The 18,454-nt window shown below is 40.1% G+C and overlaps 1 protein-coding gene across 14 annotated transcripts in view; it reads right to left on the reverse strand.

Annotated features, from left to right (window-relative positions):
* The window catches only part of lrp1bb (low density lipoprotein receptor-related protein 1Bb), a 253,729-nt gene that overhangs the window by 98,884 nt on the left and 136,391 nt on the right, over window positions 1-18,454 (reverse strand). For all 14 annotated transcript variants that reach the window (XM_058083119.1, XM_058083121.1, XM_058083126.1 and 11 more), the window contains 9 exons: window positions 18,129-18,209; window positions 16,729-16,899; window positions 14,861-15,043; window positions 13,407-13,607; window positions 9,164-9,409; window positions 5,058-5,255; window positions 4,509-4,713; window positions 1,215-1,379; window positions 728-972 (listed from right to left, as the gene is read on the reverse strand). In XM_058083119.1, the coding sequence (XP_057939102.1) occupies window positions 728-972; window positions 1,215-1,379; window positions 4,509-4,713; window positions 5,058-5,255; window positions 9,164-9,409; window positions 13,407-13,607; window positions 14,861-15,043; window positions 16,729-16,899; window positions 18,129-18,209 (1,695 nt within the window). The remainder of the gene's footprint in view (window positions 1-727; window positions 973-1,214; window positions 1,380-4,508; window positions 4,714-5,057; window positions 5,256-9,163; window positions 9,410-13,406; window positions 13,608-14,860; window positions 15,044-16,728; window positions 16,900-18,128; window positions 18,210-18,454) is intronic.

Here is an 18,454-nt window from a genome sequence, read left to right on the forward strand (position 1 = left end):
GTCGTCAATAGAAGGCTGAAAGAAGCGCAAAGGCTGTTTTTCTGGCCAAGCAGGGACAATGAGGTGGGAAGGCGTGGATAGGAGAAAGTTCACCTGGAGGCACCTCTGGGAAATGGTAGCAAGAAACATCAGTTTCATCATAAGAGCTACATATGATGTGCTCCCATCCCTAAAAAAACTTTCCCCCACGGTATGGCGAGGATCCAACCTGTGCAGTTGTAGGACCAAACTTACACAAGGCCACTACACCTGAGTCTACACTCACTGCTACACTCAGAGTCTGGCAGCAGCCCTTGAGAGCAAGAGGAACACCAACCATCTTTTTCCCCCTGAGAGCTGCCAATTCCATCTCTGTGCCAACAATTGTTGGAGCAGAAACAGCCTAACCTCCCCGCTATCAAACCAGAAGCTGGACAGCTAGCCATGACCTAAGATTAGAAGATGCTAGTTGATAGTGGCGAGCAACTCAATTGCAGAGATTGCAACTACCACTCTCTTAGGCCAGACTTGGTGTTACACTGTCCCAAAATTTACATCCTTGCCATGGCTAAGATAATGTTCCCGCGCCCTCAACATCCACGCCTCATGTAACCTAATGTAATCTATATTGGCACAGAGGACATTTTCCATCAAGGCATATTAACAAACTTAGGGCACATACATATTGGTACATATTGGATACTCATTGTTATTTATCTTTGCTGATAATCTAGATAAAACCTCTCACCTTGTGGCTGTCTACTGGGATGGAAGATCTGCAGGTCAAAAGGCTGAGCACTTGTCTTCTGGATGACAGTGACATTTTGCCCCGTCCATTTATTGGCTCTTGCTAAAGTGTTGGTCCTCCAGTCCGTCCAATAGACATTACCTCCGAAGAGGGAAACAGCAAAGGGATGCGACAGGTATTCATGGCCCTTGAGGATCTCAATGATGCCACTGCCATCATAGAGTGCCGAGAAAATGGCATCGGAGCTGTTAAAAATATAGACACAAAGCTCCATAAGACAGGTTAAACTGCTCTCAAAATGCATTGGATGGGGTTGTTGATACAGGCATTTCCGAGTCCAAGCTGTAATTCTAGGGTCAACAAGCATCAAAAAGCCTTTTTAAGCATAACATTTGCTTAGGGAGAGGTGATTTTTCTCCACTATATATTTGGTGTAGGCATGACAACATTTCAGAAAAAAAAAAAACAGAAAATGTAAATGGTATACCGTGCATCAGTCCAAATAATCCTCTTTTCCAGATGATCCAGAGTCAGTCCATTGGGCCAGGCTCCGATCTCCATATCTTTAAACACAATGTGTCGGCCTTCTCCACTCATTGATGCAGCCTCAATTCGGGGGAACGTAGCATCCCAGTCCGTCCAGAATAGAATGCTATGAACCCCAAAGTAGACATCTGTGTTAGTAGACACCCATAAGCACGCAAAACTAACAGTACTAATAGTATCCAAACTTGTTAATTTTATAGTACTCAAAAACAAATACAATGCTCTCTCGACTGACTGCCCACACTGACAGATGCGCCAAAGACCCCAGTGCAACCTACGACAGACCTTGAAACAGGAGACCATCTGTTTTATTATGACTTTTCCAAGCTCAATGAGGCCTGAAAATGAACACCATCGATGTGACCATTAACAGTATCTTGGGTCTGTGCTGCAACCAAGCCAACACATATTTTGCTTTGCCTCACAAAGTCAACTTGAACAAAAGACATATTGGGCCATCGAGCGTAAATGACCAAGTGATGCAAACAAAACTGTCAGGAAGAAACATCCATGCTCAGATCAATAGCCTTATTCACTTGATAAGGTATCCCTGATCAATAACCTCTACTTTGAGTGGTTTTAAGTAATTATATTGGAATTATATCTTGGAAACAGACAAGCCCGGAAAACAGCCAGTCATTTAATTTCTCTCGATGGCCATAAAATGTAGCCATCCTCCTAAATATGCTAAGAGTACCACAGACCAGAGAGCAGGAGCAGATTACTCAAGTCTTAAGAGTGTTAAATTGATTTTAGGAACGTCTGGGTTTTGCTTTAATCTGAAATAGTATTGCCTCAATGTACAGTTAGGGTGAAAGTGTTGCGATGCATTAATCAGGGATAAGCTTTCAGTTCAAGAGGGCGTGATAACCCCAAAGTTGACAGTTTAAGACATCAAATTTCATCAGCCAAATGCCTATCATTGACAAACAACATGCTGATATTATGCTTGTTTAGCAAGTGGGGATTTCCTTGGGCAAAGGTGCTTACTCCAACGAAACTGAAACATATGCAACAATTTTTTTCCATTATTCTTAAGGTCACTGCTTTCGATTGTCAACACTTTTAAAACAAACATTTACTGTTCTACTATATTGTTTCTACCAACACAGGAATTGACTGTGAACTACGTGTCCGTAAGTACAGTATGACATGTCAAGTCATTTTATTGATTTGTTGTTCCATGTAGTCATGTGTAAGCTATTGTAAAATAAGATGGATTGTCATTTTAGTCAGTTTCAGATCTGCCAACATTTTTATTCATTAGAACCAATTTTGACCTTCCAGTAAGTCAGTATGCTTTGCTTGACCATTTAGTCACCATTAAGGCCATTATTTTAGTTAGTTTTCAAAATGTTTTCATTGATAAATTAATGAATTAAGTGAGTTAATAAATCTCACAGAAACATTGCTGAGAAAAGCCCTCACATATTCACACATTGTCTTTGAAATTATTACATTATTGTTAACAGAAAATGTAAATTTGAAAATGTAATTCCCCATTTAGACAACTCTCCATTTTTACATCTCCTCTCCTCTCCACTCCACTCATCGCCTTGCCCTCCCAACTACAATGAGAGCCTATCATCTTATGCTAAACAAACAAAAACACAATGACAGCCAATCAGTATCCACTACAGGGTGTGACTGACCATTATTCTTCACCCCGAACTACTTTTAAAACTTATTGTTATGAAAATGCAACTTGCATACATAATGATGAAGTTAGAGATTAAAAGAGGGACACCTCATTATCTTAAAGTAATGCTCTATAGGAGTTTGCAACTCAATACAAATGGTGGAAAAATGAGTAAAATCAGTCCCTTTTAACACATTTACGATTCAAATTTTGTGGTTTCACAAAGTTCACAATTCTATATCTAAATTAATTTTAATATAAATATATTAATATTAAGTATATAAATTACCCTCAAGGGCCATGAATATAAATTATTCAACACTGTTGAGTACAATAATATTCGGCAAGACACATAAACACTCGAGTTAATCACCGGAGTATTATCTCAGAACAGGGACAATCATCACTAATAAAAATACTGGTATCTGATAAAAATGGCTACTGCTGCTGCAATACCTGACGCCATGTCGACTATATTGACTTATACAAGTGTAGTTTAGTTCATGTCTAGAGTGCTCTAATAATGGATTAAAAAAACATATATGGACAGTTGCAAATGGGTTTTCTATGCTATGCCCATGGAAATATTCAATTTATGAAGAAGCAATCCTACGTCATGTAAGTTAACTTATCATGGTTGGGTTTGGAACCAATTAACCGTGATAAACAAGGGATTACTGTAATTAGATATTACGTTTACACTAATGTACATTGCGTTTAAAATCAGTGCACACTTACATGAATCCCAGGAAATATTACCAATACGTTTTAATCACCCATGTGTGTTATAAGTATCACAGATTGAAACCAAGACCCATCAATCAATAACTTAATGTTCTGTGGTTAACGAAGGTTTAAAAACATGATGATGTCACACAATTCTTGAGACACAAGCCAAAAACCCGAGTTGCTATTTTTAAGTAGGGTTGTCCAAATTGCTGCCCATGCAACTCATGGCTGGTTTTTGTATAGGCGGGCTGCACATTGTGCAAATTAAAATAGACAAAAAAAAGTTGCTGGGGGGTTATTCAAGGTTTAGTCAAAGTTGGCAAGTCTGGTTCTTCTAAAAACTAGGCTGTCGACAATGTACTTCAATTTCCCGTTTGTTTGAAAATATCAAAGAGAAGACTAGGCAGCATGTTGTAAGGAATATCTTTTTATAACAAATGAAATTAAATGTCAATCATATTCTATTTAATTAATGTTTCTGAAAGCTCAGTATCTAAAATACAATGGGTGTTTGTTTATCTACTTGTAAATATAGAAGTATCTGAATGTGTTGTACCACCCTATTTCATGGAGGATAGAGACTGCAAGGAAATGTCACACAGACTCTTAATACTTAAATTTAAGACTCGTTGTTCTTTTAACTGTTTCTATTTCCGATGTAGCTGGACTTTTACAACCACTATTCCACAGCCAACTTGTTTGTTTTTTTTAACATTAACAAACAGGGGCAAAAGTGACAAAGCATAACTATTACTTATATTAGCAGTAACATACTTCCACATTCATACACCATTTACCATTGGTGCCAAAGTGAGAAATATAAAGCAATTACTTTAATTATGCAGCACTTCATGAGGCTTTACATACCCTTGCCCTGGGTCCAAAGCAATGGCGCGTGGATGCTCCATGCCCCCTGCAATCAATGTGGTTCGCATTTCTCCATTAAGTTTGGCGACCTCGATCTGGTCCAGATTGCTGTCAATCCAGTACAGTTTTCCTGCAATCCAGTCCACAGCAAGACCTTCTGGGGTGGCCAGGCCATGTTGAATGACGACCTCAATTCCAGTCACCCCTGTGACAACGATGAATATACATTATATACATTATCCTAATCACCCTTTTAGTCTTTTAGTTTAGTTTGTATTACTTATGTTGCCAGGTATGTGTCCAAATACTTTTCAGACCCGGAAATGAATGCATTTCAGATAAAATGGCTGCTATTTATGAATGGTGTGACATTTTTGATGTGACATCTCGCTTTCAGATTCAAGCTTTTGAAGTGTTTTTAATTCTCAAAGGAAAACCAGTGTAGGCATGACAATAAAATTGATTGTTATCACCCACAAGAACATTTTTCGTTAGTACATTACATGAGTTGTTCGTGTACATACGCAGTGTACTCATATGTTGGCCTACCGCCTGTCTCAGAGAGCCTTCCCCTGTAGATCTTATCTTCCACCACATCTGTCCAGTAAAGGAGGCTGCGATTAAAGTGGAAATCCAGTGCAATGGTGTTCCTCAGCCCCGGCACGAGCAGGTTGTAGTCCCTCTTGTGAAGGTCTATCCGTCTGATCTCATGGCGAATTGAGAAAATGATGAAAGCCTCAAAAGGATCTGAACAGGGGAGGTGATAGGAAAAAAAGAAGCTTGTTTATTTAGAGAGTGTGACACCGGGGGTTTAGGTACGAGATGCCTAACCTGTTAATTGATGGCGTGTGATATTGAGTTTGGGATTTTATCAAAAAGCCTTTGGCACAGGATGGCAAGATCTAATCTCTATTAAACAGGAGTTCTAGTAGGGACAAAACGGAAATCCAGGGCATATTTTATTACCTCTGCCAAGTGGAACAAGCAAAAGGTAAAAGGCTATGTTTTGATTGGGCTTTGTTGGTTAGTGTTCATAATTCAGCAAACACGACATATCCGATTTTCCTGAGACTTTGTAGAGGGGTGGTGTGGCCAAAAAAAAACAACCACTACATTTTGTTGCAGAGCTTCAAAAAGGTCCAGATTGAGAGTGAAAGATGCTTTTCAAGGTTACAGACCATTTGCATAGGGTAGTAGGCCAGAGACCCACCAGATGCAAGAGAAAGCGCTGCAGTGAACAATGGAGTGGAACAGAGCAATGTCAAAATATTTGAATATTGTGTGAAAGTTCATTTTCTTCCATAATATCATTCAAGTTTTGAAACCTTCAAATATTCTAGGTTCATTGTGCATGCAGTGAACTATTGCAGCTCAAGAAAACCCCCCTTATAAGAATATTCTGACAGTACTCAGTTGGCTAATTGCTCAATAAACGTCTGACCTGGGATCTGGATAACAATAATTGGACTGTTGGCTGGTGGTCCAATGTCCTGTTCTCTGACGGAAGCAAATGCTGTCTCTCATTTGGAAATCAAGTTCCTATGATTGATGACTGGAGAGGCACAGGACAGAAGCTAAAGTCCAGTGTGAGGTTTCCTCGGTCTGTCATGATTTGGGGTGCCAGTTCATCTGCTGGTGATGGTCCACTCTGTTTTATCAAGTGCAGATACAATTCAGCTGTCTACCAGGATATCTTGCAGCACTTCATGCTTCCTTCTGCTGAAAACATTTTTGGAGATTCTGACTTATATTCAAACATGACCTAGTACGTGGCCACGGTGCCAAAACCACCAATAACTGATTTACTTACAATGGTATGACTATACAACGGTATCACATGAGCCTACAGAGAATCTGTGGGTTATTGTGAAGAGGGAGATGCGAAACAAATGAGCCGAAGGCTGGTATTGAAGCATTCTGGGCTTCCGTAACACCTCAACAGTGCCACAAGCAGATTGCCTTGACCAAGTATTGAATACACAATACAATACACAATTTTCAGTGGCTGGACATTTCTGTATTTTACATCCTATTTTATATTGTTTATATTCTACTTTTTTGACACATGGATTTTTGGATTTCATGAGCTAAACGCTATGAACATCAACAATTAAAAAAAAATCAGTTGATATGTAGTAAATCCAAGGTAATTTAAGTTTTTTTTTGTTATATTATGGAAGAAAATTAACTTATGAAATCGTATGGGCTAAAACTGCCCTTAACCATTTTGGTTTCCTGGTTGCAAATGGAATATATAGGGTACATAGGGTACATATAGTACACTGCTTAGTTTTGTGAGTACATAAGCTTTTTGTATATTGTATGCAAAATCATGTATGCAAAAGATGTTGACAAGTACTTAAACTGGCATCAGTGCTGATACTTAACAGAGACTGTCCGTTTGAGACATACTTTTCTGCTACCAGGAATTTCTCCACATACTGTATATAAGATGGGACCTAGAGAATACTTTCTTCCCAGTAGTTTTCTGTAACGATGCAGTAAATCCTTCTTTAGGGAATATAAAATGACAATGACAACCCTTGCTTCAATGACACATTTCCCTACCAGAGAGAAAACATCTGCATTTGCAGATTTTTAATAAGAAATCTTTTTATTACTCAGATGTGCAAAGAAAAATGAGGAGGGGGTATTTTCTTGGGACACCATAACAAGTCTTTCTCTATATTAAATAGATGTTGTTTTTTGCATGCAAAGTATGATTTATGCTGAACCTTGTCAGTTCTGATCTGCTTCCAGAGGGAGAATGTTTGTGTTCTCTTTCACGTTAATGTGTGATTAGAGCTGAGGCTGCCATCAGTCTTGAAATGAAATAGAGAGGCAAGTAATCAAAACAAGGTCCATTAATCTGAATATGACAAGCCAATGGTGTGTGCATAGCTGGCATGTTTTAAGTGGTTACAGAGCAGTCTCATAAAAGTAGGTTATTCAATAACAACATTGGGAATTCTGTGCCAACACTGAGAAACCCTCTTTGTCTGTAAAGGATTAGACTTAAGGAGTTTGTCAAAGGGGATGAAAGCTGTGGTTATTGGGTGCGTACCTGTCATCAGGCAGATATAAACAGACGGGAGTCATTGCTCAGATGTCTTCCTGCCGACCTTTTTACTTGCATATTTATTGTAAACATTCACTTTATTGTGTCAAACACTGTTAAAAGCTATGATTTGCGTCTAATCCCCGGGTACAAAACAGTGGGCAAGTGAAGATTAAAACATGAACTTTATCTTGAACGTTTACTTTGTATCCAGACCTATCAACCTTGAAGACATTTTATGAGTACTCCCCCTTGCTGCAAACATGAAAGAAAATCAAATGATCTGGGGGTTTGATTTAAATTCATTTATTACATTTGTTATTTAAATTTGGTAAGAAAAAATGCATCATTATAACATTATTACAACATAACATTTTTTTCTCATTAGATTATGCCTTCATTTTTTTTAAATTTAGGTCTAATTTGAGGCTGCGCAGTGTTTGCGTGGTTAGCGCAGCTAGGAGACCCAGGTTTGATCCCCTGCTCAGGCATGTCAGCGTTTGCATGTTCTCCCCGTGTGTGCGTGGGTTTAATCCCACATTCCAAAAACATGCTAGATTAATTGGCAACTCCAAATTGTCCATAGGTATGAATGTGAGTGGGAATGGTTGTTTGTCTATATGTGCCCTGTGATTGGCTGGCGACCAGTCCAGGGTGTACCCTGCCTCTCGCCCCAAGACACCTGGGATAGGCTCCAGCATGCCAGTGACCCTAGTGAGGATAAGCGGTATAGAAAATGGATGGATGGATAATTTGAGTTCTACAGTGTCAACAACCATGAACAAATAAGCTACGGGTTGCACTTTAATACCAAAGGTTTGAGTATGTAACATGATGTCAACTCTGTGAGCAACCACAACCTCTTTTGTTAACTATTTTGCTTTTTAGGAAGCAAAGATTGGTAATTAAAGAAAAGGAGTGTACTAATCAATACGTTCATGCAGTCATTTGTATTGCAAACATAGGAGAAAATCGGAGGAGATGAAATTTGCAGAGGTGGTCTGTCCGCCATTTGCGAGTTGTATATAGGAAATAATGTACTACAAGCCACCCAATCACAGCTATTAGTAGTAATTTGAGACTAGAGGATTTTTGTGTTGGCTGTTGAAATGCAACAAAATGTATACGTAGCTGGCATTCAAGGGTCAACATGCGTGACATGTACAAAAATGCAAACATTTCGGAGGTCTGTATATCGATCACTGCCTAGCCAAAAAAGATTTGACTCAACCAGCAAATTATATTTGCTTTATGTGAGAATATCCTGACAAATGAATAGTGCCTCCTTATTTATCATACGTCTATGTATATGTCCAATCCACTGCTTCTGTTTCCAAAAGGTTATATTTTTGGTCTGCACTGAGGAAGAAAAATTATAAAGACCTCCGAGTGCAATAACGAACAAAACGTTTTGATCAGTGCACGACTGTAAATTTTTTTGCTCATATCTGTTATTGACGTTCCCAAACCTGCTGTCAAAACCACCACAGCAAAAATCCCAGCATAAAATCGAGCTATATGGCAAGTTTATGGATAGTGAGCCATAGGATCAAATGAAACTCAAATCAGAATAACAACCTGTGGAATCATTTGCTACCTGTGCTGTGGCAGCTGTCTCCATCAGGGTCAAGCCTCCATCCTGGATAGCAGGAACACTTCACTGTGGTCTTGTATTGCTCACACACTTGACTGCACTTCAGGTGGCGGCTGCAGTAGTCCATCACCTCACATGTCTTGTTGCTGGAGTCCAGGTGAAGTCCGGGGGGGCAGGAACAAACAACCCCCTTCCCCGGTGCCACAGTACACATGTGGCTACAGCCGCCGCGGGCTACCAGACACATGTCTGAGAAAAAAGAAAGAAGCAAAGCTCTTTCAGAAGCAGGACACTGACAGAGGCCGTACAATTTAAAGGTCAATGTTAAATACAGTCGAGGCAGAGCAATAAAAGTGTGGTTCGTACGTCTGTTTGAATGCTCTCCCTGTACTTGTGTAGGTTTCCTCCGTGTATTTTAGTGCAAGTTGGAACTCATATCAAGCTGTACGGTGGTCAAGTGGTTAGCACATAGACCCCACAGCTTGGAGACCAGGGATCAATTCCACCCTCGGCCATCTCTGTGTGGAGTTTGCATGTTCTCCCTGTGCATGCGTGGGTTTTCTCTGGGTACGCTGGTTTCCTCCCACATTCCAAAAACATGCTAGGTTAATTGGGGACTCCAAATTGTCCATAGGTATGAATGTGTGAATGTGAGTGTGAATGGTTGTTTGTCTATATGTGCCCTGTGATTGGCTGGCGACCAGTCCAGGGTGTACCCCGCCTCTCTCTTGAAGACAGCTGGGATAGGCTCCAGCACCCCCCACGACCCTCGTGAGGAAAAGCAGTAGAAAATGAATGAATGAATGAATGGAACTCATATCTAAATTAATACTCATGCAAAATGTACACATAAATACAGTAATAAAAACACTAAACACAAGAATATAATTAACAGTAGCCTCATAAAAAAGACAAAAAGAAACACTATAATGCTTAGTTATTACTATCACGTTCATAGGAGCAGATACTTTAACATGCTCAAGGATACTAGCAGTTAAGTATGTAGTTCTCCTGAGTCCTGACTGTGTAAGTGTGTGTGTCTGCAGTGTACCATGTTTGATTCCACTACCACGGACATGCCAAGGTAAGTTTGAATGCTTTTGCTTTCGTTGGAACCAGAAATGAATGCTATAGATGTAATATTAAACAGGCTGGATCACTAAGTGTGCACCCTTGGTGTGCTGGCGCATCTACAGATTGTATGTGTATGGACGATGCTTTCAGGTATTCTCTATCTGTGAGCAGCTTCCTCCTCCTCAAGATCTCACGTGCAGCCACAACACTATCTAGTTCAGCTGTAGTTTAGTTTGGATCATTCATTCCTAGGTTGCCGACACCTAATATTCTCAAATGAGTCTCATGTTGATGGACCAAAATGACGTTTTAAATCAGGAATGTACTTCTTTTTTTCAAGCCGATTGTCATAATCTGTGCCTGGCTCTGCTGCTGCCTGTCTGCCATGTTTTGTAGTGCACCACTGTTCTGCTGGAGGTGTTGTTTGCTGTACACAACTGCATCTAATCACTCATCTGGCCTTCTTCAACATGGAAGCAGGACTCCTTCCTTGCCAGATTATCCCTCATGCTTCTTACGCCCTCCGCTCTGCTCAGCTCTGTGTTTTGCAACCTCTGTACCTGCTTTCTGGCTTTTAAACCTGACATTTCATAAGTGCTTGCCTGTCTGTCTTTTGCAGCTGTGTTTTTTGTTTCAGCTAAAGTTAGTTCTTTCCTGCTCAGTTTTTGCCTGTAGTGTTTTTTGTTCTCTTGCCTCATGCCTGTTTTGCCTGCTAGCCTAAATGAAAAAAGAGAAAGCTCATTTAAAGGGGACCTATTATGCTCTTTCCACTTTTCTGACCTATAAATGTAGTTTGAATGTTGTATCCACATGTTAAATGATGCCAAAGTTTCAGATAATGAGGTTTGTGCATTTGGAAGTTTGGGATGGCTCAAAATGCTCGGTTTCAAAAGGCGTGGTAAAACTGTTCCTTTGTGATGCCACAAAAGGACCAAATTCCTTATATGGTTAATAGTTAGGAAGCACTTTTGGCGTGTGACCAATCACAGCGGAGTGGGTGGAATAAATTAAAACACTGATTTGGCTGGAAGCACAATCAATGGAAATAAAGCTGGAAAAGGTACAATACGTTTTCTGTGCAGCTCTATAGGAGACCACAACTCAAGACAAAGGGTCGAAAAATGAGTGTAATAGGTCCCCTTTAAATTTATACCTAAATTTCATCCTTCCATCCTTCCCATTCCTTTGGAGAATCTCTGATCTCACTGTCTCAGTAGTGGGGAAATTGAGTGTAGTTTGTGGTCACAATAACTAATGTGGGCATGACACTTTGTCAGCTGGTGCAAAAAACAACAACAACAAAAAAAAAAAAAAACACGGAAGGTCTCCCCGAGCACAACCTAATTGACTTTGAGGGAAAAGGCTCTCTTCTCAGATAAGATAGCAAAAGCACTTGATGGTCCTAAAGGGCACCCTAGAGGCTTGGCTAGCAGTGCTCTAGAAAATGAACCACCATGTTTACACTGGTCACACTATTAGGCATTAGAGTGCTAGTGTTACTCACACCAGATCTCATTTCTCCCTTATATGACACTTGGACAGACACTTCAAACACTTGCCATATCCATTAAGCCTTAGTATTTCCTAATTTTCTGTCATGTGGGGAAAAAACAAACAACAAAGGCACTAATGAAAGTAGACTGGTTGAGAATGAAAATCCTTTTATTGTTGGTTAGTTGTAATTATTTTTATATGTATTTTATTTGCTCTCTGTGTGGCGTTTGCATGTTCTCCCCGTGCATGCGTGGGTTTTCTCCGGGTACTCCGGTTTCCTCCCACATTCCAAAAACATGCTAGGTTAATTGGCGACTCAAAATTGTCCATAGGTATTAATGTGAGTGTGAATGGTTGTTTGTCTACATATATGTGCCCTGTGATTGGCTGGCCACCAGTCCAGGGTGTACTCCGCCTCTCACCCAAAGACAGCTGGGATAAGCTCCAGCACCCCCATGACCCTTGTGAGGAAAAGCGGTAGAAAATGAATGAATGAATGAATGTATTTTATTTGATGCTTTTGTACATTTCTGCCACTACAGCATCATGGGAAACTGCCGATTTTATATTTCACATTCTGATTTAGTGCTCAATTGGACTGACAATGTCCACATCTGTAAGAGCTGTATCATAATGTGTCCATGTTTGTGCATGTACATCTTGTCCTCTCACATAAAGACAACATCTTTAACAGCGACAAGGTGGTGAACAAAATAGCAGCTGGCATGCGCACAAAAGTGAGTGAATGGCTGTCTCTCTTTCTGTCAGCCCTGCGATTAAAGAGCAATCTGTTCAGGCTGTACCCCGCCTCTCACCCAGTGTCAACTTTGACAGGTTACAACACCTTATAACCCTTCACAGGATAAGCTATATCAAAGATGGATGGATGTGCATACAGCAACATACATTGCCTGGCCCATAAAACAATGTCACAACCTTTATTTGACTAAGCATATAGGTTTCCCTGCTTGTGCTAATTAAATAAAACCAATGTATCATTGTAGTTGAGAATCCAACAGACACCACAAATTAAGCTTTGAATATTGATCTAAAAAAGATAAAAAACAATTGCAGCACACGTTTGACAGCTGTTGTCTAGAGGAGGTCCAATCACTGATCTGTTCTGCAGCTAAAAATATCACAAACTTATAACACAGAAGTAGAAGTTGCCACCCACATCAGACCAGGGTGATGCAGTCAGCATACAGAATCTTATGTTGTGCAACCATGGCCAACCATAAATACATTCCTGAGGTTTCAAATTCTCCTCCTGAAACCCCAAAAGGCACATAAGGTCACCTTTGGTTTTTTTTTAATGATCACCTGATTCATGCTCCACACTGTAAAACTTTCATCTCTGTAGCAATGGTTTACTTTTTCTTTATAACAGACTTTGGCTGTTCCTCGCTGAGCCCTGACTTCAAAATCTTTGATTTTGAAATGCCAAGCCCAAGTTGTATCACTCATTGGTTACGTGAGAAAGCGGTATCGTTACAAAGACAAAAGAGAGGAGACAACTACAGCAGAATAAAAATATACAGCGTATGATGGAGTGAGTTTATCATTTGCATATCAGGTTACACAACCCTCCTGTTTTTCCTCTGTTCTTCATTTATTGTGGGAGTACATGGAATACTTAATTGTGCAGGATGACAAAAATATAAGAGTCACACATTACCGCACACAGGTCCTTCGTCCGAACGGTCTGCACAGTCCACTTTTCCATTGCAAATCTTGTCAGGTGTGAGGCAGACAGAGGTGTCGTTGGCACAGTGGTACTTGGGCGGCTTACAAATAGCCGACTCACAGGACTCCTCATCGGAGCGGTCTTCGCAGTCAATGTCACCATCACATACCCAGCTCTTTGTGATGCACTTTCCTACATGCAGAGACACAGAATGCATACTAAGTACTGTCAAAGACATACATTAGGTTTCGCTGATTTTTTTTTATATACTGAGTCTTCCAATGATAAGAAAATGACATACCGGTATACATGATATAAACGTAAACAAGCCGAGTTGCGCACGGCAGCAGACTTTGATGAGATTAATGAAATGCTGGCATTGTGGGGAGAAGGAACGTGCGTCTGGGGAAGTATTTACTCGACGGACCGTTCTGACTATAACCACTAAACAGCTTCTCCATCATTTTCATGAAAATGGTTGGGCATGGATGTTATACACATTCTTTCAAATGAATAAGGGCGGCCATAAAGTTACAGAACTTAACGGGTGTTTTCAGATGCTACAGTTGTGTAGAATACATAAATCGCCCACTACTACTGCATATATAAAAAAAAAAAAAAGTAGGCGGAACTACTGACAGAGGCAAGCAAAGAAAACATCACACACATGAACATCTGATCATTTTTGTGCTGGTGCAGAATTGCAGCATATTCCAATTTACAGATTCCCCTTCAAAGCTACCACATTGGTTTATTTTTGGTGCTAGATCAGTGTATGTGGGAAGATAAAGCAACAGCTCAAGGTGTAATTGTGTGTGCATGTTCAGGTACGTGCATTTGTTGTCACAGACTTGGAATCTTTCACGCTGGCTGCCCCATCAAAAATCATTCACAAGTCACTTTCAATTGAAGCCTTCGTATGTTTAATGTCTCATGTGATGCTACCAAAGTAGCATTGAACATACAGCGCTGTGTGCTACATGCGCCTACTCCCTCAGGCATTAAATGTAGATGACAGTTTAGAGCAGGAGCCACAAAACCCTAATACAGCCAGCAGTACGTATAAACATTTTTATTGCATTTATGTGATTGGTATTGGACGATTTCACTTATGGATTATCCATATCTGTCGAAATAACATTCACCTCTGGTTGCATTTATTGCCCCCCGGGAGAGGGATTGTTAAAGAGTTCCATGATTTGTCTCCAGACAATGTGACAAAATCGGTACAAAGTGATTTCTGACTTTAAAGTTTTCTTAATCTGTTACCTCAGCCTTATCTCCATTCATGACAACATTTGTGATTCTTTTTGGATGGCAACAGTGGTACTCGACAAGACAGATAAGACCAACCAGAGAAACAGGTCAAGGAAAAACAAAACACAAATGTCTTGCTTCAATCACAATCTGTAGGTAATCTACAGGCAAAAAATGTTTTGCATTACCTGTGTCTTTGCAAGTGAACTTGGCTTTAGGGTCGCACATCCTTTTGGTGCCTTCACAGTGTTTCTCGTCACTGCCATCCTCACAATCCTTGTCTCCGTCACATCTCCAACGTTCTGGGATGCAGGTCCCATCTGTGACACAGTGGAATTCTTCCCCACTGCACTCAATCACAGATGGCAGCACTGAAAGGAAAGTCACTCAACAATTGATTGGGCGGCATCAGAGTTCCAGAGTACACTGTCACGGTTGAGGCAAAGCAGTCCTGAATCATTCTCCAGGACAAGTCTTATTGTACAAATAGTTAAATAGATCGAATTTTTGGTGATTCGTTCCCAATATGAATAAAAACCACATTCACTTATGTTGAGACTGATATACTGTGAAAGGCTTTGACTATTTGTGCCCACAGTGAAGACTTTAAATTTGTACAACACAGAAAATAATAATTGGGGTCTCTAAATGTTTGATGGGCTTTTTAGGGCTAGACAAAACCCCATCTCAACCCATACCATGCCTCGATGGACTATATCCTGGCATCCCACAAACGGGCCTTCCTTCAACCCTTTCCAAAGTTGGAAACTTGATGTTTTGAGGGGTTTAAGCAGAAGCCTGATTGATTACTTAGGAACCTGGAAGTGGGACAGAGGAACCTTGTGTTTTCACATGATCTGTTTTTCTACGCAAATTACGCTAAAACAATGTGTCCGTTTTCATACACTGTTCTGGTTATTATTAAGCCAAATAGTGTGCCAAAAAAAAAAAATCGAATCGAAAGAATGGATAGTGGTTATTCTAAAGTTGGGACACTAAAGGCAGATTCCAGCCAGAGTATACTTTAATAATCTTTATTATGTGCATGTGTGTGGTTTATTTGTTCATAGAAAAATTAATAACTCATTCAGTCATGTATAGCAGGGGTGTCTATTATGTGAATTGCAAGCTACCGGTAGATTGCAAAGGTAACTTGGGTCAATCATGTAAACGTCACTTTACAGTGTGTGTAATGGTGATTGTCCCTTCTGCTGTAATTTACAATAAAGTACAAGTGAGCAATGTTCATTTATGCATTTCATTAATAATTTATATGTATTTCACTTTGTTTTCCACTTGTAAAATTATAATTATGTTAATATTGTTAATATTTTTGGGGCTCTTTAACAGATTAATCGGATTTGCGCAAATTACTTTACATCATCCTATATTTACATGGGTAATGACAAACAAAATCGAGGTTCGACTATTTGTTCCGTAATACCATACATTATAATGGGGAAACCATATTTTAAGTGAAAAGTAATTAGTAGCTATTAATATATTTTTTAGCTCACTTTAGCACACCACTTACTCAATTCTTAGTCAAAGCCAAAAAGTACTCGTTCAGCAGCCAAGTGAAAGCTGAGGCTGACTCACTCCCTTGTGGTAAAAGCAATAGCAGACATGAGGGGGTGTGGTGACCGTTGAGTGTGTGGAGGGGGGTTCCCATCAGGAAATGGTTTGATGAATAGTCTACATATTGCAGTGACAGGCAAGTGAGCTGTGAGGTGTCTCTGAGCTTGCATGAGGTTTTTGCGGTAATTAGATTAAATGATTCAACTCCTGATGTTGAAGTTCCCGCAGAACAGTGACTAGATAAGATTAGTCACACACAAGTGTTAAAACAAAGTTATTCAAATTTAGATGATTCATTGCTAAACTTGTAATTACAGCGGCTGAATTTATGCATTGGTTTGAATTGCCAAAACATAATTAGCATGCTGAAATGAATGTGGAAGGAAACCTATCATTAAAAGTGGTGGATGGCACTGAAGAATTAATTTAGCCAAGATAAAGAAATTGTTTTTGCTCTTAGTGACAGAGTAATTGGTACCTGCTGATCCACCCCTACAGGTCATATTTTCATCACTGAAGTCTCCGCAGTCATTATCACCATCACAGGCCCAGTGATCTGGGATACAGCGACCACTGGTGCATTGGAACTGGTTGTTCGAGCAAGACTGAATGCATCCCACCTCATCACTGCCATCACCGCAATCATCATCTGAAATGTGAGCAAGCAAACCAAAACAAAAATAAGGATGGTGACATTTTTAGACATCCTAATTTGAAAACTCAACAGTACATTTGAAAAACAAAAAACAAATATCTCCAGTTTTATATCGTTTTATTCACAGCTGGTGGACAAATATTACCTTAAATGCAAATATTTGTTTGTGGACTCCTATAGAGCAGCTAAACACAATAACCTGCACAGAAAACTTGCTAGATCTTCCAAAATATGCACCTTTTCAAGCTGTATTTCCTTGGATTTCCAAAATGGTCTGTTTTAATTTATTCCACCTATGCCCCGCCTCCGAGCACGCCCACTCCACTGTGATTGGTCACACTCGCAGCGCTCCAAAGTACCATATTCCACAACTACTGATGAACCCCACTTTTGTGGGGTTATTTTGTGGGTATAGGAGTTGATAATAAATGAATAAAGCATTTGGATAGCTAAATGAAAAATGTTTAGGAGGTACTGGCAGCTCATGAGTTACTGTCTGGAGACTCCTGACTTCCGGCGAGAGCGGCTGGCTTCTCCTGGAAAACGCTGCAGTTTTCTCTCATCCGTGGACGCACAGCAGCATAGTGTGTCTGACCTGAATGACCCTTTCTCGGCGAGAGCAGGTGGCTTCACCTGGCCAAGGCTGTGGTTCTCCCCACCTCTGTGGCCTCTTAGTGGCATGGTGTGTCTGGCATTAATGCACCTTTCTTGGCGTGCCTTTCTTGGCGTGTTTCTTGGTGTGCTTCTTCTAGTTTCAGCAACAGTTTGGTGGATATATCACTTTCACAAAAATATTCCCATTTGAAAAGCTGTTGACAGACGAAAATATTGTTCTCTTGCTGGGAATCACCAACTCAAACCACTTCTGCCTGAGCTTGCCTTGTAGAAGATTTCCTGGGAGCCATAGCTAAAAACCGTAAACAGAGCAAAGCAGAGCTGTGGGCGGGCAGTCCGAGAGTGTATCTGGTCTACAGCACATGTCCATACAAGGAAGCCCAGTTCCTTGTGACATGGAGTTAGTGTTGGAAAAAAACTCTCTGAAACCAAGCGTTCGGAACCATCCCTTCTTTCTCAACTCACTTCCAAATGTGCAAACCTCAGTATCTGAAACTTTGGAAACAGAATACAACACACTGACAACATTTATAGGTCTAAGAGGTGGAAAAAGCATAATAGGTCCCCTTTAGCTCAACAATTGTCCCTTCAAAATACCCGGTCCTCACCTGAGTCACAATGCCACTTCACACTGATGCATCGTCCATTAGAACAGGTGAACTGTGTGATGACCTCACAAGAGGGAAAAGCTGAAAATACAAGGACATTTCTTACATAAAATAAACTTACAAAACACAGCACAATAAAAGTATGGGGACAAGAGGAGGACAATACAAAGAGATAAAAAGATAAAAACAACAACAACAATTGCAATGACAATAACAGAACAGAAACAAACAGGACTACATCAGCAAATGTCAATGATGGTTATAAAGGATCACAATGGTGAGGACAAAGTATTAAACAGCCACAGTGATATTACTAGAATGAAACA

Source organism: Doryrhamphus excisus, chromosome 9 (genome assembly GCF_030265055.1).
Source record: "Doryrhamphus excisus isolate RoL2022-K1 chromosome 9, RoL_Dexc_1.0, whole genome shotgun sequence".
NCBI lineage: Eukaryota > Metazoa > Chordata > Actinopteri > Syngnathiformes > Syngnathidae > Doryrhamphus > Doryrhamphus excisus.